This window comes from Leptonychotes weddellii, chromosome 7, assembly GCF_054177405.1.
Source record: "Leptonychotes weddellii isolate Sample4059 chromosome 7, ASM5417740v2, whole genome shotgun sequence".
Taxonomy (NCBI): domain Eukaryota; kingdom Metazoa; phylum Chordata; class Mammalia; order Carnivora; family Phocidae; genus Leptonychotes; species Leptonychotes weddellii.
Genome location: NC_138375.1, coordinates 87,137,875 through 87,162,113, shown reverse-complemented (window position 1 = coordinate 87,162,113; position 24,239 = coordinate 87,137,875). Strand labels below are relative to the sequence as shown.

The 24,239-nt window shown below is 38.2% G+C and overlaps 1 protein-coding gene across 1 annotated transcript in view; it reads left to right on the top strand.

Moving 5' to 3' along the window:
- JMY (junction mediating and regulatory protein, p53 cofactor) overlaps positions 1-24,239 on the top strand; it is a 98,459-nt gene that overhangs the window by 59,484 nt on the left and 14,736 nt on the right. Inside the window, exons 5-7 of the mRNA XM_081825589.1 lie at positions 12,477-12,642; positions 13,221-13,408; positions 15,931-16,051. Of these exons, the coding sequence (XP_081681715.1) occupies positions 12,477-12,642; positions 13,221-13,408; positions 15,931-16,051 (475 nt within the window). The remainder of the gene's footprint in view (positions 1-12,476; positions 12,643-13,220; positions 13,409-15,930; positions 16,052-24,239) is intronic.

The following is a 24,239-nucleotide window of genomic DNA, read 5'->3' as shown; positions in this document are numbered from 1 at the left end:
TCTGCATGGGATTCTCCCCCACTCGTGTGCGTGCTCTCTCTCTCTGTCATAAATAAAATCTTAAAAAAAAAGGGGGGTGCTTGGGTGGCTCAGTCTTTAAGCGTCTGCCTTGGGCTCAGGTCATGATCCCAGGGTCCTGGGATCGAGCCCCACATCGGGCTCCCTGCTCCACGGGATGCCTGCTTCTCCCTCTCCCACTCCCCCTGCTTGTGTTCCCTCTCACACTGTGTCTCTCTCTGTCAAATAAATAAATAAATAAAATCTTTAAAAAAAAAAAAATCTTAAAAAAAGAAAAACCTAACCACTTTTTTTCATGGTCATCCTGTTCTTCAATGGTTTTAGTATTCATACTCATACTGCCCAGTGCAACATGGAATATACCATTGATGCCCATGTCTTGGTGAAAATAGTGAAACCATTAGATGTATACTATTTTTCGTTTCCTCCAGGCCATTATTTTTTAAATGCTATTAAACATTTTATGTTTTATTATTAAATTGGGCCAGAACAGATTGCTTTTCATGAAAGGGTACTCAAATATCTACATTGGTCTTTTGCTGATAGTTTTCCTAAGTATTAGAAGCAGCAAATCTTCATGTTGTTCAGGGGTCTCAACTCTAGTTTTAAAAGTGAATGAAGATTAAAGCTGCTGTTAGGGATGAACCTAAAAGGGTGTTCTAGATTGCATATAGTAGGACTTTATGGTTTAGGCACAATTATTCAGTTTGTGCCTTTTGTACCAAGAGTTAAAAAATATTTCAGAGATGAGGGCGCCTGGGTGGCTCAGTTGGTTAAGTGACTGCCTTCCGCTCAGGTCATGATCCCGGAGTCCCTGGATCGAGTCCCACATCGGGCTCCCTGCTCGGCAGGGAGCCTGCTTCTCCCTCTGACCCTCCCCCCTCTCATGTGCTCTCTCTCATTCTCTCTCACACAAATAAATAAATAAAATCTTTAAAAAAAAAAAAAAAGAAAAAATATTTCAGAGATGAAAAATATTTGAATCATTATATAAATTTTGGATTGTTTCCCCTTGTTTTCATTTGAGATAATTAACAATTTATTGTATCATTATTTTATTAAGGCATTTTTGAAAAAATAAAGTCACTTTTTTGGGCTGACACAGTATGCACGAAATATTTCTTTTTTCTTTTTCTTTTCTTTTTTTTAAAAGATTTTATTTATTTGACAGAGAGCGAGCAGGAGAGCACAAGCAGTGAGAGCGGCAGAAGGGAGAGGGAGAAGCAGGCCCCCTGCCCAGCAGGGAGCCCGATGTGGGGCTCGATCCCAGCACCCTGGGATCATGACCTGAGCCGAAGGCAGTCGCTTAACCAACTGAGCCACCCAGGCGCCCTGCATGAAATATTTCCAAAACCAAACTACTTCATTTCCTCTTACTAGATCTTCTTAAATCTTCCTTTCTGTTAAAGCCTCAGTTCTTCAAGATACTCCAGGCTCAAAACTTTAACTCTTTCCTTTCATTTGTCGGCTTTTTCTGCCTTTTGGAATCCTCCCCAATTCACATGTCCCTCCTCAGTTATTTATTCAACAAACATTTATTAAGTGGGTTGTTTTTTGTTTGTTTGTTTGTTTTTGCCAACAGTTTTAACGGGTGATTGAGATAAAGAAAGACATGATTAATACCCCTTGTCTCCCTATCTCCCTCCAACACTTTTTAAAGCCTAAATAAGATGCAGCCACAGTGTTTAGAGTTCTTTGTGGTGGGGCAAGACATGTACAGTGTGAAAATAAGCTGTGAGATAAGCAGCTATCATTATATACAAGGTGGACCATTGCAGGAGTACTCAGCTTTGTCCTAGGTAAAGAGAACTATATGTTCCAGGAGCCCCAGGGGCAGGGAGGAAGAGTCAGCCTAGTTTTCTGGACCAAGAGTCATGAGAGATGAGGTTGAAAAAGTAAGCAAAATTTGGGGCTGGCCTTCTGCATCCTACCAAGGAGTTTGAATTTCGCCCTAAAAGCAGTATGGAGCCACTCTAAAGTTTTCATCAAGGCGTAACACAATCAAATTTATTCTTATGAAATAATGACTCTGACCAGTTCATAGAGAATTGACTGGAAAGTCATTCTTCAATCTTGAGCCATTTTCCTCACATGCTTTTCTAACTGTGTTTCATTGTTGATAGTGGAAAGCAAGGCATTTCTCAAAAATGAGTGTAAATACCAGGAATGTAGACCCTTCACTCAATAACAAAAGAGGTTTAAGTTGAAGGCAATAGGGAATTGGGAAAAGTTAAATCATGCGTTATGTTTTGGATCTGAAATTGCTCCTTTAAAAACTACTCAGGTTTGCACAGCATTCTTGGGTAGTTAAGAAGTGAGTAAAGGTAGGTTGGTGATGGTCAGATCCAGACTGCACACACCCAGGCTCCTGAGTATACTCGGGCTGTGCCTTTGTTCAAGTAGTACTGAAGTCATCTTGTAAGGGCTGGTTAAAGGAGGCAAGAAGTGTGGCGTTTTATTGGGCAGAGGAGAATGATCTGGGTGAGGCAACTGAATTTGTGTTAGTTATTTTTAAAAAGCAATTATACCTCAGAAGGATTAGAATAAAATTATTTGTCTGATTAGATTTGTTGTACAGTTCCCCTTTATCCACAGTTTTGCTTTCCACAGTCAGCCTTCGTCCTGAAGCAAATGATCCTCCTCCTGATATATTGCCAGAAGCTCAGTACTAGCTAATGCTGCATCACAGTGCGTACGTCATTCACCTCACAGGTGAATGGGTGAAGAGTGAGACCACATTCACATAACTTTTATTACAATATATTATAATTGTTTTATTGCTCTTAACCTCTTACTGTGCCTAATTTGTGAAGTACTTCATCATAGGTATGTATGTATATATAGGTTTCAGTACTATCTGTGGTTTCAGGCATCCACTGGGGATCTTGGAACGTATCCCATGTTGTACTTTGTAGCCCACAGTGGTTTTTTAAAACCACATTAAGACATAATTTGTGTACACCTGAAACTAACATAACATTGTTAACTATACTTCAATTAAAAAAAATTCACTATACAATTAAAAAATTTCACTAAACTATACTTCAATTAAGATACCATACCGTTCACTCATTTAAAGTATATAGATTCAGTGCTGTTTAGTATACTAACAGAATTACGCACATCACCACAATCAACTTTAGAACATTTTCATCACCCTGGAAATAAACCTGACCCCGTTAGCAGTGATTCCCCATCTCCTCTCTAAACTTTCCTAGCTGACCATTAATCTTTCTATAAATTTGCTATCCTGGATATTTCATATAAATGGAATCATAAAACGTGGGTTTTTTTTTTTTAAACATTTATACTTAACATAATGTTTTCACAGTTCATGCTGTAGATGCATGAGTGTTTAAGTTAGTTTTTTTGTAGAATGATACTGTATTCTGTGATTAATACCACATTTTGTGCATTCATCAGTTGATGAACATTTGGGCTCTTTCTACTTTGGGAGTATTATGAACAATGCTGCTGTAAACTTTCATGCTCAGGATTTTCATTTATCTTGGTATATACTTAGGAGTCAAACTGCTGTTAACTTTTTGAGGAACTGCCAGGCTGTTTTCCTAAGCAGCTGTACATTTACATTTACATTCCCATCAGCCGTGTACGACAGTTAGAATTTCTCCACATCTTTCATCTCATCCTTAATACTTAAAATTTGTCTCTTTTACATTATAGCATGCTGGTGAGTGTGAAGTGGTTATCTCATTTGCATTTTCATCATGGTATTGAGTATCTTTCTGTGTGCTTATTGGCCACTTATACTAGATACAGCTCTTATATGGGATACATGATTTGAAAATATTTGCTCCCATTCTATGGATTGACCATATTGGTTTTTAGAACACTGGCTATATCTGAGAGTACTGTATTTTAGTTTCTACGGGAAAACAAATTGCCTCCACTTTTTTACTGTATGAAATTTTTTTTGGCTTAGAAGGTAGACTTAGATAGTCCTTACTGACATTTTAAAAGTGCATATGCTTAACTCTTGTTTAAAAAATAGTATGAGATAACATCGTTATGGCTTTGATCTAGGAAGAAGTCTTTTGTTAATAATTTTAAATTGTGATTTTTACCCTTAGGTTTTGTTTGCTACTAGTGTTGGTAAAATTGTAACTTGTCTTGTCCTAGAACTTTTTCACACTATATTCAGCATCTCTTTGCAAGGATTTCAGTCCCACTTGTGTTCCCCTGTAGCATTTCTACTGCAGTCTCCTTTTCCTGATTAGCTTTCTCCCTTATGTGACTAGCTGTCTGATTTTTAAGTTCCAGAACTTTTAAAACTTAAAATCATAGCATTTTTGTTAGGTTTTTGTTTTTAAATCCTAGCATTTTTTTTGCCTGTGAAGTAGAGAACCATTCTTTGTCTTCCTCACATGTACCAGCTTTGTTGTTCTAGCAAGCTGACACTGAGTTACAGAGTACCTAAAAGAACTGCTTGAGGGTAAGATTTCTCGTTATTAGCTATTGTAAGAACATTGTTCTTACTGGAATTGGTCTAGGGTGGTAGAAGAAGGGCTGGGCTAAAATGGGCCCAAGAGTCTGGGATTTTTATCTGTGGGGTCATTTTCCCTGGGGCCACCCCATTACCTTAATAGTCTGCTTCTTAATGTTCTGGATTGTGCTTGAATTCTTTAAAGGGTTTGGTAAACCTGTCAGTCATTCTTACCAGGTTTATGCTTGAGTGTATATAATGTACGTATTATGAGGTACTGCACCAGTTTTATTAGCATTAATTTAAGGTGACCACATTACTCATGAGAAGCAGAGCAAAAATGCATTATTAAGCCCATCCCAAACAAACGATTTCCCAGTGAAGACTTTATAATACAGTACTACTCTGTGATTTAAATTATGGGGAAATTTTTGTTCTTTAAAAAATGTCAGTATGTTGTGTCTTGGGTTTTTTAAAAACAAAACTTTTTTCTGGTGTGACAATATAAAATACTTTAAAAATTTAAAAATATTTAGTAATATTTGCCATGAGTATAGTGCTGAACTTGAAACACAACTTTGAAGGTAACTCTGACAAATTCTACCTACATAAGCAAAATTCTCTTTGCTTTTTAAATTCTTTAACTTCTATGGGCCACCTGGGTGGCACAGTTGGTTAAGTGTCTGACCCTTGGTTTCAACTCAGATCATCATTTCAGGGTCGTGAGATTGAGCCCTGCATGGGGCTCCACACTCAGTGCAGGGTCTGCTTAAGATTCTTTCTCCCTTTCCCTCTGCCCCTCCCCACTACACACACACACACACACACACATACACACACGGGCTCACTTTCTCAAAGAAATAAATCTTAAAAAATAAATTCTTCTTTAAATATTCTTTAAGAGTATGTACCATTCCTTTTAATCTGTCTTCTTTTTAAATGTTCCTGGGTCTTGATTGTAGTCCTTCTTTTACCCTTTTTAGGTCACAGACTCCTGCCCCATTAAGAATTTGAAAAGTAGGGGTGCCTGGGTGGCTCAGTCGTTAAGCATCTGCCTTCGGCTCAGGTTGTGATCCCGAGGTCCTGGGATCGAGCCCCGCATCGGGCTCCCTGCTCAGTGGGAAGCCCGCTTCTCCGTCTCCCAATTCCCCCTGCTTGTGTTCCCTCTCTCGCTGTGTCTCTCTCTGTCAAATAAATAAATAATATCTTTAAAAAAAAAAAAAGAATTTGAAAAGTAGGAGCCCTATACTAAGAGAAATATGCATGTACACACAGCTCTGCACACAAATTTTGTAGGTTCCCAAATCATCTATACTTGAACCTCTGATCCCAGACTGCCACTGGTGTTGAAATTTCGCCATCAAAAACTCCTGAATATATCAGTGTCTTTTTGGCTCAATACCTTTGAAAGAACCAAGGGTAAGTTTAATTAGTTGCAGCTACTTCACTCCAGTCTTTGAATAGTATACTCCCTCCCCTCCAATCCATACACAAAAGTAATAGCACAATCTGGCTATTTGAGTACAGTTTGAGTTTCAAATCTGTATTATTTACCGGTTATATCAGATATATTTTAAAACATTGAACAAGATGAGAATATATAAAATCACACATGGTTAGAAGTAGCATATATGTTAGAAGTGTTATTAAAGTAAGGATTATTAATTGAATTAGGGGATTTTGTTAAGGTGCTAGCATGAAACAAATCAGAAAATACAATCACATCTCATTTAATGTTTGCTGTTATCTTCTGATTAACCATGTTCTCTGGCTAACTGGGAATTAACCAGGAAACTCTTTTGGATGACAGTCCCTCTGTCCTTCTGAAGCTTCTAAAAATATATCAATGTGCTTTCTTGTCTTGGCAGAGAATTTTAACCATTACCCATCCTTTTTTTTTTTTTTTTTTTAAGTAGTCTCCACACCTAGTATGGAGCCCAACTTGGGGCTTGAACTCACGACCCTGAGATTAAGACCTGAACTGAGATCAAGAGTCAGACATTTAACTGATTGATCCACCCAGGCACTCCACCCCCCCTTTAAAAAATGATTCCTTGAGGTCATCTTTATGGACATACATATATGAGCTGAATATGTAACAATCCTAAGGGTACTTCCTTATAATCCATACTTTTGTCTTTCTCCTTTTTTCCCCCTAAGATTTATTTATTATTTGTCAGAGAGAGAGAGCACAAGCAGTGGGGGTGGCAGGCAGAGGCAGAAGGAGAAGCAGGCTTCCAGCTGAGCAAGGAGCCCGATGTGGCCCTCGATCCCAGGACCCTGGGATTATGATCTGAGCCGAAGGCAGACGCTTAACCGATTGAACCACCCAGGTGTCCCTTTTGTCTTTCTCCTAAAAGCATATAGCTAAAATATGATTAAGGTTATATTACCCCATGTCAGTTTTACATAAGTCATCAAGTATATATTGAACATTTATAGTATCTAGACGGTGCTATTCAATAGAACTTCCTACAACAATGGAAATTTTTATATTTGCACTTTCTTGTAGTATACCTATTAGCCAGATATCTGTTGAGCTCTTAAAATGTGATTTATGTGACAGGAACAGAATTTTAATTTAATCTATATTTAAGTAGCCATATGCAGCTTGTGGCTACTATATTAGACAGAATAGATCCTGATTCTGCAAACTCTAACTTACATAACCTTGGGTAAATTAGTTAACCTCTCTATAAAATATGATTAGTATAGATCTTTTTGGAAAGTTACGTTTCCATTGGTTAATGCCTATAAAGCATTTAGCATAATGCCTTGCATGTCAAGTAAGAACGCAATAAATACTAGACATTATTATGCAAGTATCAAGGAAGGGAATACAAAGATAGGAAAAATTAATTCCCATGCATAAGACAGTTGCATTTCAAATGGGCCTTGCCAAAAAGTTTCAACAGTGAGGAGCTTTGATGTGGTGGACAGGGTCTGAACAGAGGCAGGGCAGCTGGGGTGCTTGTATAGGCAGAGAGGCTGCTTTTTTATTTTAAATTTATTAATAAATAGAGTCTGTTCCATATCTGCATGCCAGAAATTTCAAAGTCTCCTGAGTACAAAAAGCTAGGTTCCATTCTTAGTTTTTTGTGTTTTTTGTTTTTTTTTTTTAAAGATTTTATTTATTCATTTGACAGAGAGACACATAGCGAGAGAGGGAACACAAGCAGGGGGAGTGGGAGAGGGAGAAGCAGGCTTCCCGCCGAGCAGAGAGCCCAATGCGGGGCTCGACCCCAGGACCCTGGGATCATGACCTGAGCCAAAGGCAGACGCTTAACAACTGAGCCACCTAGGCGCCCCAAAAGTTTTAATTTATATTACTTATCAAATTCTGTTTTAGCCATCTAAATATACTTTGATATTGGTTACAAAAAAATAAATAGGAAAGTTTTAAATGTTTTAGACCCTATACTTAGTGCTTTATATATTGTCTCATTTAATTTTCGAACATAACCCTTTATATTCCAAGCCTATAAGCCATTATCTGAAACCCCTGAGGCCAGATCTATTTTATTTATTTATTTTTAAGATTTTATTTATTTGAGAGAGCATGAGTGGGGGTGGGGGCAGGGAGAAGTAGGCTCCCCGTTCAGCAGGACCATAGGATCATGATCTGATCATGCTGGCAGGACCCTGGGATCATGACCCTAGCCAAAGGCAGATGCTTAACCAACTGAACCACCCAGGCACCCCCAGATCTGTTTTAGAATTGTAAGTTTTTCATATTTTAGATAATTTAGGGTATGTAATTTCTAGACAAGTGTTACTTTTCCAATAATGAAACATATTAAATGGAATAAATAGGGCTTCACATCAGTTCAGATCCTATCTTCCTACAAATGGATTGTAAGATTAGGTTTTGACATCAAAGAAATTAAGGCTGTTTTCAGTTTTTTAAGATTTCTAAAATGTGGAATTTCAGATAATTCCTTCTGTTTATATGTATTCTCCATATTTGTGTAGCTGGTATTGGTGGAAACTCTATACTCAGGTTTATCTGGTACCATTTCTCATGTACTATCTTTTCCACGTAATAAAAGGGCTAGTCTTGATTGAGAGCTTGCTGAGCTTTCCTTTAATGTTATTTCTTTTGTTCTATGCGTGGTTTTCATGATGACTCTTTGACCCCTCACTTCATTTATTGCTAACTGCCATACTCTGTGTAACTCAAACAGCACCAGGTGCCCAGTGAGTATTTTTTGAATGAATGACTCCACCCACAGATACACTGAAAGGTTTATTTTTCATAGCCCCTCACATGTCATGAGGTTTTTACCTAGCACAGTAGGGTGAAAGGCAGGACAGGGACATTAGTTTGTATAAATTGCTTTATGTCTGGTTTCATGATTTTCTATAGTCAAAATAGGTACACAAGAAAACCATTATTGTTAATGTGCCTGGTGGGAATGATCAGTGGGGTCAGTAGTGTATGATGTACTTATGTGGATGTATGGATATTGATTCATACTTAATTTTCCTGCTAGATTTACTGTAAAAAACATTTTGCTTTATTTCCTTTTTTATACTTAATAGAATGCTCCTCCCTTCTTCCGTCTAGTGGAAAGGCCATTCTTGTAGGAATTGGGAGAATTGGGTCAGGCTCCAACGTTGCTGGAATTATCGCTGGGTCACAGTGGGAAGGCAGTTTGTTTTGGGGTCTTGATATCCTGATAGCAAAAGTTTGTTTATTCAGGGGGCGCCTGGGTGACTCAGTCAGTTGAGTGTCCAGCTTTTGGTTTTGACTTGGGTCGTGATCTTGGGTTTGTGGGACCAAGCCTCTTGTCAGGCTTGCACTCAGTGGGGAGTCTGCCTGGGATTCTCTCTCTTGCTCTCCCCCTCTGCCCCTCCCCTGGCTCATGTGCTCTCACCCTCTCTTGCGTGCATGCATGCTCTCTCGCAAATAATAACTAGATATATATATTTTTTTAAGTTTGTTTTTTCAGAAGGTAAAAGTTGAGCTAAGTAAAATTTCAGGGTAGCAGAGTTTTTATTGGCATTCTGTTGTCTCCTTTGAGCGCTTAACCTACTTTCTAGGCTTCCTTCTTGCCCAGGGAAGCAGTGACCTCGGGCATAAAAAAGGTGCCCCAGCTGTGGCACCTACTTTTTCTGCACTGCTCCATTGTCCAGAAATAGTAGTCCTTTCACTCTGGATTCCCATTCCCTTAGTTCTGTGGCTGTCAGCTGAAGTAGGTGCCAGGAAAAAATCAGTCTGGAAATTATAGCTAATATAGGGAAGAGATTTGGTACAGCATAGCCTTCCCATATCTCTGCATGTCTTTCACTGAGGATTTTGCCTCACTGTTAAAGTTTAAATAACCTCAGAGGACAGTTTTGTCCTTCCGGATTTCCCTGATTTGTCTCTTAATCCCTTTCTCCTTAGCTTATCCCATAAAAGTCCTCTCTCCTGAGTCCTTACAACCCTTTTACTTACCCTGATGCCCACCGCTGCCCTATTGTTTGTTTCCTCAGAGGTTGGGATTCAACAGATCCTTAGTCTGCATTTCTGCCTCTGATGAGGTTTTGTCCTTTTTGAACCTCGCCATGGCAGATCCACCTCTGGAGTCCCTTGCTTTGAATAGAACTCAGTAAACCAGAAAGGTGGGGGTGAGGTCACTTCTTGTAAGGAAACACCCCGTCCTTTCTCAGTCTGATATTTGATACTGACTGACTGTGTAAAGGTACGTCAGCAGGGGGCTCTCAATTTTTTTCCTTAGCCTAAGTATTAGACAAGAGAGTCAAACTTAGTGCTAGGGGAAGCTTTAGCACAGTGTTACAAGCATGGCACGCACATAAATGGTTCTTTCCAGCTGGAGAGAACTAAAGATAGTGAAGGTGGAACTAACAGCCTGGATCTCTACCCGGATATTGCCACTGGAACTGATCTTACGAGAAGGTTTTTAGACCAGTGCATATTAAGGTTTTATCTTAACTGATTATAATTCCCTGGAAGATAAAGCTTCTAAAATTACATATTTCACGTGTTTGTATGCGGTGCGCACAGAAAGTGTGGTGTGGATAACAGGATTATGGATTCTGGAGGTATAGTCTCCAAAGCTGGATAAGAGACCCAAGACAGTATGCAAAGGGTTGTTAGTAATTTAAAGTGAGACTGGGAGTCTGAGGAAAGAAATCACAACTTAGATTCCTATTTTCAAAAACAGCAGGATTTCATTTTGTCAACATTCTCTACAAGCCACTATAATGAAACCCTTTTGTGGTTCTATACTTACTGTCGGTCAGTCATAAAATACTTCCTTAATGCAGCAGAATCTCTGGCTTCTAATTCATTAAATATAATATTTTTATAACATTTATTAAATAACATTGTATTTAATTAACCTGATTATTTTTAAATGTGTACCATTGGACATTTAGATCACAGCCCAACTATTGCTTTGCAGGTTTTTTTTGTTGTTGTTAAGATTTTATTTATTTATTAGAGAGAGCGCCGTGTGCACGCATGACTGGGGGGAGGAGCAGAGGGAGAGGGAGAAGCAGACTCCCTGCTGAGCGGGGAACCTCATTCAAGGCTCAGTCTCAGGACCCAAGATCATGACTTGAGCTGAAGGCAGATGTTTAACCTACTGAGCCACCCAGGCGCCCCATGTTGCTTTGCAGTTTAAAAGGAACTTGAAATTATGTGCTAAAAAAAAATATATATATATATATTCTAGTCTTTAGGTAAGACTGTGTTGGTGGAATGTAAAGGAAAGGCTGGACTCTTGTTTAAAACATACTCTATGTGCTAGCATGTTTCGCCAACCTCACTAGACAGACAGGATTATTTTGCAGCCATAAGAACTGTCTTTGCTGTCACAGCTGTCCCAAGAGTACCAGCCAACTATCTCCTTAGTATTCTGGGATCCCCAGATGACCCCTCCCATGAGCTCCCAAAACATTTCCCTTTTTCCTCTGTTCCTCCTCCACCCTTTTGGTAGTCACTTACTGGGGTGCCAGTCGAGGCCAGGGCCTCCTCACCAATGTTGCTAGTTCCCCCAGGGCACACTGGTACCTGGGCCAGGGGGCCCCTGGAGTTTCTAAGCATGAATCTTTAAACTGCCAGAGTGGTAGCACTATATTCTTAGAAGAAATGTTCTGGGAGGATGCTTTACTCTCTCACATGCTTGTACTTCACAGACTGCTGGCCATTCTGTCAGCTCCTTCTTACCGCCACCTTTCTCCATAGAGCCAAGTAGGAATTCATGGAAATAATGGGGTTGGGGACTAATACCTGAAGCATACTTTGCTAATAGTAATTTCCTGCTAATGCCTGGCAAAATCTCTTCTCCCTGTCTTTTCAGGACCAAAACCCGATTGAGCAAGCAAACCTCATGCCTGACCAACTACCACTTCATGAGACATGCTTGGAAATCTTGAGTCCCACCTTAGGGTGGATATAGGATCCTGAGTGCATTACTTAAAGATACTAATAGTTATCATTATCAGTAGACTGCAGGGATTTCTAGAAAATCTGTTTTGTCATGTTCTCCTCACACCCACTCTCCTTGCTCCCCACTCACCAGATTCCAGAACCTAGCCAGGCTGTGACCATGGAGCACAACACATCTCTGGATGTGTAGGGAAACCAGACTTTTATCCCTTGGTTGTAACTATCCCAGTATGGCTTAATCTTACTCATCCATATATAAATCTCTTTCATATATGGAAAAGAAAACTGAATAACTTAGCACATCTACTTTTGGGAAGAAAGGATACTTTTAATATTTATATCATAATAATTAGAATAATGGATTCTAAAGATGATCTGTAATATAAGTTAATTTACCATGTTTGCCTAGTTATTTCCAAAATTGTATTATGTCTCAATTATTACTATTTTTCTTTTAAAACATCTTTACTTCTTGCCTCTAAGTTTTTTTCTTGGAACAGTTGATTCATGGATTTATGCTGTATGATTAGTATTCATTTCTAATCCTAACTTGATTTTTTTTTTTCTTGTCCCCACCAGCTAGAAATATTTTTATTTTATTTTATTTTCACACAGATGCAGAGTTTGCAGGGTGGTACAGAAGCCATAGCCCGATTAGATCAATTAGAAGCTGATTATTATGATCTGCAACTTCAGTTGTATGAGGTACAGTTTGAAATCCTGAAGTGTGAAGAGTTATTATTGACAGCCCAACTGGAAAGCATCAAAAGACTTATATCGGGTACGGTGTGCATTCAACCACGAAATCCAGAAAAAATTGAAAACATAGAGAAAATATATGTATTTGTCAGCTATGTTTCTTGAAACTTTTGAGACTAAAAAAGTCTTAACATAAAACCTTTTAGAGGAGCTCCTAAACTCAAGTCATTAGGTAGACTCAGCAATGCAACTATATATTACTTATGTAAAATGCTTACTTTTGTTAGGTTGTTTCAGCCAGAAAATTTTTGAGTTTTGGGGATGATACTTAACATTTATTGAGCCCTTAACTGCATGCCAGACACTGCTAAGCACTTCCTATACACACTCACCCTAGAAGGTGTATTTCCCAATAATCACTATTTTACAAAGAAGCTCAAGAGGTCATGAATACAAGCCCCATGCTTGGGTATAGAGCTTACTGAAAGAAAAAAAAAGAAAATTAAAGACATATAGGATCATACTGAGTCCTAATGAAAAAATAAGGATGGGGGGGTGTTGCCTGAGGTTACAGAACCAGTAAGTTGATTAGAACCATGTTCTGTCTGGCTCCATAGCCCATGCTCTTAACCACTACCCCTTGTTGCTGTTTTGTTCTAGAAAAGAGAGATGAAGTGGTATACTACGACACTTACGAAAGCATGGAGGCCATGCTGGAGAAGGAAGAGATGGCAGCATCTGTGTACTTACAGAGAGAAGAGCTCCAGAAACTTCAGCAGAAAGCACGCCAGCTAGAAGCAAGACGTGGACGGGTTTCAGCCAAGAAAGCCTACCTCAGAAATAAAAAGGTATAATAGGTATTTATTGAATAGACAGCCTTAATTTTAAATCCTGCTTTTAGTCGTTACTTAGTCCTTGACCCATATCTAATTCTAACCTGGTTTGTCACTAATATTTGTCTTAAAACTAAGTGAGAGTTACCTCTTCTCAATACTCGAGCCATTATATTAACATTTTATAGTTTTCCGAGAGCTGCCCTGTTAAACACATTAGAACAGCCAGTGATAATGTCCTGTTTACCCTGAAGGTGACTCTGCTAAAGGGCATGACTGCAGGATCCCATGTAATGCAATTCCTGGCTCCTTATTATTTAAGGAGGCCAGTGCTATTCTAAATGAAGTCTTGGTTCTGACCTCAGTCTTGAAGGAATTATATATATATTAATCTAAATCTGAGGTAGGGAAAGCCACCCCCAGAGAATCTGCCTGTTTATACCAGCAGCCTCAGATCTGCTGCAACCCATCACATCACACAGAGTCAGGGGCCCTCAGTGGTCTTGTCCTGTCCCATCCTTACCCCTGTCCCTCCAAGCCTACCATCTGGGGTGGCAGGTCTGCAGGGGGAGGAAGTAATGACAAAAGATGGGTAGAAAGAGAGAAAACTAGAAACACTAAGTCCTAAAAAGAAAGACAACGAGGAGATCAACTGTATGATACAAAAGATAAAAACACACCTCTCCATGTGACATCGTCCTATAATCCTTGTCTCCATGTCATCATGCCCACAGTCATAGGGTGCTTGGTTTATCCAATATCCACAGTAGAATTGCATACCCAAGGGTAGTTCTGACTAAGAAAATCATGTCCTGCTTCTCCTCTTGAAAAAACAAAGATGGTGTCTGGCTATGACATGAGGATTTGAAGTCTGCGCTTTGTGATTGGACTTTTTAAGAAGAATAATAGAAACATTATTCTTTATGCATTTTTTATCTTCTTTAATGAAACCACTAGTCAGATGAGATAATAATCTTTTGCCTAAAGCCAAGAAAGCTCCAAAAGTCAAAAGCGTTCTCATACTTGGTTTGGTGACAAGCCCAGACCTGAGCTGAGAGGAAGTTGTCCATCTCATAGTCCCATTTAATTTGACTATTCATATATTTCACTGCAAAAATGTTAGTATTTTAGGGCGCTCTTTCAGATCCTGCTGGAGTTACTGGGTAGTGTGTATGCAACATACCACCTTTCTAAAATCTGAAAATAAGGGACTTGGGACCTATATTCTCATTTTGTAATCAAGGGAACTAAGGCTCCTCGTAGTTAAATAAATCACCCAGAGAAAAGCAGCTAGTTACGGTGCAATGGTAGGAATCTGTCTTAGGTCCGTGTGATTTAGAAGCCTGAGTCATTGTACCACCATATCATGTTACTTATATATAATACTACCTTTGGTATCCCCCTGGAGACTGCCCTGAACAGTTTAATTTCAGGATCTGTACTTGTTAGGCAATAGAGTCAACCCAGTGTTGGTGAAAAAGACAACACAGTTGCTTTACAATGTAGTTCACTGGCTTAAAAGGTCATTCATAATATCACTTTCTCTGGTTAGAAGAGTGATCTTTTGGTATAGTTTTGAGAGTGTTGGAAACTAATGGCCATCTTTTTATCTGGAGGACTTCTCTAGAAAGACCGAGGGAAAAAGACGTAGCGTGGTGCCATTAAATGTTGCCAGATGATAGTGCATTATTTTGTAAAGAGGCACGTATTTCCTAGTTTATTATTGTTTTTATTTTCATGTGATTAGAATAAGCATTCATATATATATATATATTTTTTGGTCATTCTGACTTTTTTATCTTTAAGGTCCCTTTTCACTCAATCTCTGACCATAAGGTACAGATTTCATAATACTATTTAAGCCACTCCAAGCAAAACCATGTTCTTTAACCCATCAGAGTTTAGAATACAGACTTTCAGCCAAGAGTTGTATATCCTTTTTTACTCAGACTAGTTTAAAGAGTACAATAAGACTTAGAATCTTTTGGCCACAGACTTCAGAGCTTAAAGAGAGCTTTGAGATTAATCTAAGGATACCCTTGTCCACTCTTATCTTGCTGTATCCCTCCCCGTCCAAAAAAAAAAAAAAAAGTTTAGAAAAGAGACATTCTAGAGAAGTTAATTTTTTTTTAGATCCTAATGATTTGGTTTCTGCTGCTTCAGTACTTCAGATGAGAAACCAAACGTGGCCTACTTGGTGTTTTGCTATTGTAGGTACATGTTTTTGTTTTAAGTTTTTTTTAAAGATTTTTATTTATTTAACACAGAGAGAGAGTGAAAGAGGGAACACAAGCAGGGGGAGTGGGAGAGGGAGCAGCAGGCTTCCCGCTGAGCAGGGAGCCCGATGCAGGGCTTGATCCCAGGGTCCTGGGATCATGACCTGAGCTGAAGGCAAATGCTTAACAACTGAGCCACCCAGGTGCCCTATGTAGGTACATGTTAAGATTAAAACTAAAACCCAATTAAATAAACTCTGGTGTGGTGTTCCGAGTCTTTCAGGTTTCACTTACATTAAAACACATTTTATGTATTTATAGGAAATTTGTATTGCAAAACACAATGAAAAGTTCCAACAGCGCCTTCGGAATGAAGATGAATATAGAACCCATCACACAGTACAACTAGTAAGTTTGGACTTGTGGAGACTTAGAAGAAAACTTTGATTTTTACATGTCTCAAAATGAATAGAGAATAAGAAAATGTGAATAACTAGATGTTAGCATTAATTCCATATATATGTATGTAGGAATGTATGTAGTTCAATATGTATGCATATATATGCATACATTATTATTTAGAACAGTTTTAGACAAATTGACTAGATAACATAGACAGTTCCTATATCCTTCCACACATGCACAGCTTCTCCTTCCAACCAGAGTGTTGTACCTTTGTTACAGTCAGTGAATCAACGTTGATACATTGGTATCACCCAAAGTCCATAGTTTAGAGTTCATTATTGGTGCTGTGTGTTCTATTGGTTTTGACAAATGTATAGTGATAGGATATGAATCCACCATTATAATATCATACAGAACATTTTCACCACCCTGAGAATGTCCTGTGTTCTATGTATTCATCTCCCTCTCTCTTCACACCCCTGGCAACCATTGATCTTTTTACTGTCTCCACAGTCTTGCCTTTTCTAGAATGTTTAATTGGAATCATACAGTATGTAGCCTTTTCTGATTGACATAACTCAGTAATATGCATTTAAGATTCCTCCATTTTCTTTCCTTTTTTTTTCTCCATGCATTTTCATGGCTTGATAGTTTATTTCTTTCTAGTGCCAGGTAATATTCCATTGTCTGGGTACACCACAGTTTATTTATCAATTCACCTACTGAGACATGTTGGTTGCTCCTATGTTTTGGCACTTATAAATAAAGTTGCTAAACATTCATACAGGTTTTTGTGTGCACATAAGTTTTCATCTCTTGGGTAAATACCAAGGAGCACGATTGCTGGATTATAAGGTAAGAGTTGATTTAATTTTGTAGCAAACTGCGAAACTGTCTACCAGAGTGGCTATAGCACTTTGCATTGCTACCAACAATGAATGAGAGTTCCTATTGCTCCATATCCTTGTCAGCATTTGGTATTGTCAGTGTTTTATATTTTAGCCATTCTAATTAGGAATGTGGTGGTATCTGATGAATGTTTAGGTTGCAGTTCCCTAGTGGTGTATGATAATGAGCATCTTTTCATAATGCTTTCTTGTTATCTGTATATCTTCTTTGCTGAGGTTATGTACAGATCTTTTTCTGGTTTTTTAATTGGGTTGTTTGTTTTCTTTTTATTGAGTTTTAAGAATTCTTTATTCTGGATAAAGTCCTTTATCAGGGTTTTTAAAAAGCATATTGTGGCTTGTCTTTTCATTCTCTTGACAGCATATCTTGCAGAATGGGGTATTTTTAATTTTAATTTTAATGTTAATGAAGGCCAGCTTATCAGTTCTTTCTTTCATGAGTTGTACTTTTGGTGCTGTATCTAAAAAGTCCTCTCCAAACCCAAGGTCATCTATATTTTCTCCTATGTTATATTTTGGGAGCTTTATAATTTATTTTACATTTAAGTCTGTGATCTGTTTTGAGTTAATGTATGTGAAGGGTATAGGGTCTGTAGCTAAACTTCTTTTTAAATGTGAATGTGTAGTTGTTCCAACACCATTTCTTTAAAAACAAAAACAAAAACTGTCATTTCTCCATTGGATTGCCTTTGCTCTTCTTTTAAAGATCAGTTGATTAAATATATTTGGGTCAGTTTTGTACTCTGTGTTGTCATATTGATCTAGGTCTTTTGCCGCTCCAAAGCTAGTCAGTAAGCACAAAATAAGCAACTGAAATTTTGGCTAGGATTACATCATATTTATAGGTTAAGTTTCAGAATAATGGACACCTCAATATTGTGTCTTCCTGTCTATAAACAAGGAATTAGCTCTCCATTTTTTAAGATCTTTTTTGATTTCTTCTGTGTTTTATAGTTGGCCTCATATAGATCTTATGTAAAGAGTTAAACTTTGAGGGGCGCCTGGGTGGCTCAGTCGTTAAGCGTCTGCCTTTGGCTCAGGTCATGATCCCAGGGTCCTGGGATCGAGTCCCACATCGGGCTCCCTGCTCAGCAGGAAGCCTGCTTCTCCCTCTCCCACTCCCCCTGCTTATGTTCCTGCTCTCGCTATGTCTCTCTCTGTCAAATAAATAAATAAATAAATCTTAAAAAAACAAAAAAAACTTTGAGATGTTTGTTGCTGGTCCATTAGAAAGCATTTGGCTTTTCTGTGTCAACCTTGTATCCTGCAGCAGAGCTATAATCCACTCATTAGTCCAGGAGCTTTCTTTTTCTGTTGGTTCTTTTAGGTTTTCTACCTGAACAGCCTTGTCATCTGCAAATGAAGACAGGTGTATTTCTTCTATCCCAATCTGTACACTTTTTACTTACTCCACTTTTTCCAGTAGCTAGGGCTTTCAGTATGATGCTAATAAGTAAGAAGGAATGGTGAGAGGGGACAGCTTTGTCTTCTCCTGCTCTTAACAAGAAGGCTTCTAGTTTCTGTTCTTTTTTTTTTTTAAGATTTTATTTATTTATTTGACAGAGACAGCGAGAGCAGGAACACAAGCAGGGGGAGTGGGAGAGGGAGAAGCAGGCTTCCTGCTGAGCAGGGAGCCCGACGTGGGACTCGATCCCAGGACTCTGGGATTATGACCTGAGCCGAAGGCAGCCGCTTAACGACTGAGCCACCCAGGCGCCCGGCTTCTAGTTTCTGACCATTAACTACCATGCTTAGCTATAGGGTTTTTGGTAGATATTCCTTATCAAGGTGAGGAACTTACTCTCTCTGATTTACTGAGATCATTAGTTCACTTTTTTAAAAAATTGCATTAGAAATCTTCTACGCCCAGCATCGCTACACCTCATTATGTCTGCAGTGTATTATCCTGATAGTAGTCTTTTCAGACACCCGTGTCTTAGATTACTCAACCAATAATTTTAAATTGCATTAAATAGTAGAAATGCTGACATGACCATATCACTGTATGTGCTTATATAGTGTTTGTCACCCTAAAGGCCAAATGGCTTAAGTTTTTCTGTATTAATCCCTTAAGCTCATTTTGGCACATATTAGTTAAAGTTGCCCCTTACTCTTGATTTTAAACACATAAAAGTAGCCAAACTACCCATAAATTGTAAGATTCATCATTCTCCAAGAAACTAGAAATAGCAAAATTAATTCTTGCACTTTTATTTTTCATTGTGCTTTTCATAGATCAGAAACTGACTTGTAAAGGGTAGATAATGGACCAGCCAAACAGGCAAATAAGAATGCCTCCTATCAACCGCCATACCTGTGCTATCAAATTGCTGTTGAGATCCATGCCTAGACGTTGTTACTTACTTCATGAAGATTTTGCCACTACTTTGGTAGATGTAGCAACTGTTTTTTTTTTGGTTTTTTTTGTTTTTGTTTTTTTTAGATTTTCATTTATTTGACAGCACAATCGGGGAGCAGCAGGCAGAGGGAGTGGGAGAAGCAGGGAGCCCGATGCTCCCTGGGATCATGACCTGAGCCAAAGGCAGACACAACCAACGGAGCCACCAGGCGCCCCTAATTAGTTTTTTAGAATGACTATGAAATCCTTTCTCCAAGAGTTTCTTAGGGCAAAGAAGAGTAAAAATGAGGAAACTGATACTTGAGGAGATCTCAAAGATAAATGTCATCTGCCTTTTAATTCTGCCAAATACCAGCTTTGGGTGGAATGCTAAGTGGGGGAGAATGAGCCCACTAACCATGTCCTTTTCTTTAACATGCATAACTGTAGGAAAAGGCAAGTTGGTTTACATTAAAATAAATCATTGTTTATTTTTTTTCCTTTTTTTTTTTTTTAAGATTTTATTTATTTGGCAGAGAGAGAGTACAAGCAGTGGAGAGCAGCAGGGAGAGGGAGAAGCAGGCTCCCCGCCGAGCAGGGAGCCCAACGCAGGACTCGCTCCCAGGACCCGGGACCATGACCTAAGCCGAAGGCAGATGCTTAACTGACTAAGCCACCCAGGTGCCCCAAATCATTGTTTTTCAAAGCTAGTTTTAAACCACCTTTATTAAAATCTCTTGGGTGGTTTAAAATGCGCATTCCTAGATATTAACATTATTGTCTCAAAAATTTCTTCTGGAAATCCTTGCAAATTAAATATTTAAGACTAAGGAAGTTTATTTTAATATTTGATAGTAAACCTCTGAAACAGAATAAAGAAAATGTAAAGCTACTTTTTTTTTCTAAGCTCAGAGACACATTGAGTAAGAGAAGGAAATGGTGGTGGGGACACAAGTCAGTTTTCCCATTAAAAAGTGCATCCTTGTTTTATTAACCACATTCATAACTGATGGGTTTCACTTCAAGAAAGTACAAACAGGGGCGCTTGGGTGGCTCAGTCGTTAAGCGTCTGCCTTCGGCTCAGGTCATGATCCCAGGGTCCTGGGAGGGAGTCCTGCATTGGGCTCCCTGCTCAGCGGGAAGCCCGCTTCTCCCTCTCCCACTCCCCCTGCTTGTGTTCCCTCTCTCGCTGTGTCTCTCTCTGTCAAAAAAAAAAAAAAATACAAACAATAATTTTAAGGTGTAGTTTATGAAAACTGATCAGAAGTTTTAAGATTATTTTGGTTACAGTGGTTTTTTAAAAATCATTTTTTGACAGTTTTTTTTTTTGAGATGTATTTTCCATACAACATTGTGCAAATTTAAGATGGAGCATATTGATTTGATACATTCCATTTGCAGTATGATTGCCATTGCTAACATCTCTATGGTATCACTTAATTACAATCTCTTGTAGTGTTGAACAGTTAAGATGTAGTCTCTTAGCTAGTTTGTTGTTCATAATAGTTTCTTTTCTAACAGAAGATATTTTAAAATTGAAGTGTAGTTGACACACAAAGGTGTGTTAGTTTCAGTTTCGGGTGTACAGGTACTGATGTGACAGTTCTCTACATCATGCTGTCCTCACTGCCAGTGCAGCTCCCGCCTGTCACCGCACAGCACTGTGACAGTACCACTAACTGCCTTCCCTGAGCTGCACCTTTTATCCCCGTGAGTTACTCATTGCATAGCTGGAAGCTGGCACCTTCCATTGCCCTCCAGGCACTTTTTCCCATCTGCCCTCTCCCTTCCCTCTGGAAACCACAGGTTTGTTCTTTGTGCTGATGGGTCTGTTTCTGCTTTTTTTTGTTTGTTTATTTTGTTTTTTAAATGCCACATGTAAGTGAGATCATAAAACATTTGTCTGATTTACTTCACTTAGCATAATACCCCCTAGGTCCATCCATGTTGTTACAGATGGCAAGATCTCATTCTTTTTATGGCTGAGTAATACTCCGTTGTACATATCCATCTCCACTCATCTTTTGATGGACACTTTGGTTGCTTACATATTTTGGCTATTGTGAATAATGCTGCAACAAACATAGGGGTGCAAATATCTTTTTGAATTAATGTTTTTGTATTCTTTGGGTAAATACCCAAAAGTGGAATTACTATATCATGGGATATTTCTATTTTTAGTTTTTTTGAGGAACCTCCATACTGTTGTCCACAGTGGCTGCCCAAGTTTACCCTCCTGCCAACAGTGCATGAGGCTTCTTTTTGTCCACGTCCTTGCCAACACTTGTTATTTCTTGTCTTTTTCATTCTAGCCATTCTGACAGGTGTAAGGTGATAATGTCATTGTGGTTTTGATTTTCATTTCGCCAATGATTAGTGATGTTGAGCATTTTTTCATGTGTCTGTTGGCCATTTGCATATCTTTGGAAAAATCCTCTGCCCATTTTAAAGTAGATTATTATTATTTTCTTTGGTATTGAGTTGTATAAGTTCTTTATATATTTCAGATTTAATGCCTTTCTGGACATATCATTTGCAAATACCTTCTTCCATTCAGCAGGTTGTCTTTTCATTCTGCTGATGGTTTCCTTCACTGTGCCAAAGTTTTTTATATTGGTGTAGTCCCAGTACTTGATTTTTGCTTTTGTTTCCTTTGCCTGAAGAGACCTGTCTAGAAAAATGTTGCTAAGGCTGTTGCCCAAGAGATTACTGCCTGTGCTCTCTTCTGGGAGTTTTCCTCTTTTTCACCACCTGCACCTCCAGGAGGGTCCGTTTCTTACTTGGCGCTTGACAGCTAAACCTCCAGGTCTATTTAACATGCCTATTCTTCCTCAGCACCACATACACATCCCTTCTGCTTTCCTAGGGCTTACTATAGGGCCTGGCTGACAGGGAATTGGTGTGTTTGATGGAAGAATGGAATTTCTTTATTTTCAGCTGCTTTTACCCTAACATATTACTCTCTTAGATGGTATTTTAACGTGCCATCCTTTTTTATTACATGATCTTAAAAAGTTTCCTTGCTCTTATATTTTCTAATTTTGTTTTATTATCTATAAGCAAGTTGGTTTTTTCCCTGAATAATTGAGTATCCTGATGTGTATAAATTTTGATCACTTACCAGATTTAAAAAAGCATATTCTAAACTTTTTCTTTACTGCTACTTTAAAAATTCTTCTGTTAAAAGCAGTTTTAATTAGTGGCTTGCAAAAATGCTTCTCAACCATTCTAACTCATTTTTAAAAACCTACTGTGTTTATAAAAAGACATAAATGATCATTACAAAAGAATAAAGCAATACAGAAAAAAAACTATGAAGAAAAAACCACCAAAATAGATTATCACAACTCCTCTTCCTGAGTTTATTTTGATTCATCTTAGAGCTAGATTTCATTGAGGTACCATTTCAGGAAAGTTTCATGGTTACCATATATTCTGTGTTCTGGCATTTCCTAAGAGAAAATTTGTCTAGGTCATACTGTCATATTTTCTCTCCATCAAAATTTGGAGTCATTGTTAACACTTTCTTGTAGCTTTGAATGTTGCAATGAGAGGCCTGAGGTTTCCCCTCCCTCCACCCATCCTCCATGAGACTTGAGTTTTCTGCATGGATACTCATAAAGAGTCTTTGTTGTGGAAGTCTAGTAACTTTACCAGGTGATCATTGTGCATCAGGGTTTCCTGAAACTCGATGTTCACTTTCAGCCTGAAGATTCAAATCATCCTTTAGATTTCAATATAATCATCCAAGACAAATGAAGCAGTAACTCTCACTAGAAATTGTCAGGGAAAAGCTGGTGGGAAAGAAGAGAGGTAATAGAGTAAGAGAATAATGGAAGATTGAATTTGAAAAGGACAAATGGAAGAGAGACAAGTTAATGACACACTGGAGACCACGGTCCTCTTCACACGAAATTAATTGATCTTGTAGGAGGTATCTCCTAGTTTTTAAAACAAAGCAGGAAATAAAGCCATAGCCTTTTCATTTAATTCTTGTTCTGTGAAATCAGATTTAATTAGATACCTTTTAGGTGATTCAGCAGCATAAGGAATTTTTTTTAATTCCAGTATAGTTAACATACAGTGTTCTATTTGTTTCACGTGTATAATAGTAATCGTTTAACAATTTACATTACTCAGTGCATATCATGAAACGTGTACTCTTAATCCCCATCACGTCTTTCACCCTTTCCTCCCACCCACCTACCCTCTGGCAGTGATCTGTTTGTTCTCTATAGTTAAGAATCTATTTCTTGGTTTGTCTCTTTTTTCCTTTACTGATTTGTTTCTTAAATTCCACATATGAGTGAAATCATATGGTATTTGTCTTTCTCTGACTTATATCACTTAGCATTATGCTCTCTAGGTCCATCCATGTTATTGCAGATGACAAGTTTTCATTATTTTTATGGCTGAGCAATATTCTGCTTTACATATGCCAAAGCTTCTTTATTCATTTATCTATAGATGGACACTTGGGCTGCTTCCATAATTTGGCTATGGTAAATAATGCTGCAGTAAACATAGGAGTGCATATATCTTTTCCAATTAGTGTTTCCATATTCTTTAGGTAAATACCTAGTAGTGGAATTACTGGATCATAAGGTAATTCTGTTTTTAATTTTTTGAGGAGCCTTCATACTCCAGACATATAAACTGTTTTCCACAGTTACTACCAGTTAGCATTAACATAGGGAAATTTTTAAATTTCTATACAGATAACTCTCAGTTTCAAGGTGTGATATTAAACCAAATGATTCATGTATACTGCGAGAAATATTTTTTTTTCCTAACTGCTGGTTATATTGTTTGAATGATTGTGCAGTATCTAAACTATTGGCCAGGTGGCTGCTGATTTTATTTTTAAGGTGAACTGTTTGATTTTACAGAATAGAGCAGCTACAAGTATTTTATATTTAAACTGTTTAAGCCAGAACCTCAAAGATGGAACATTTTTTAATCTAGAGAAGATTTGATTT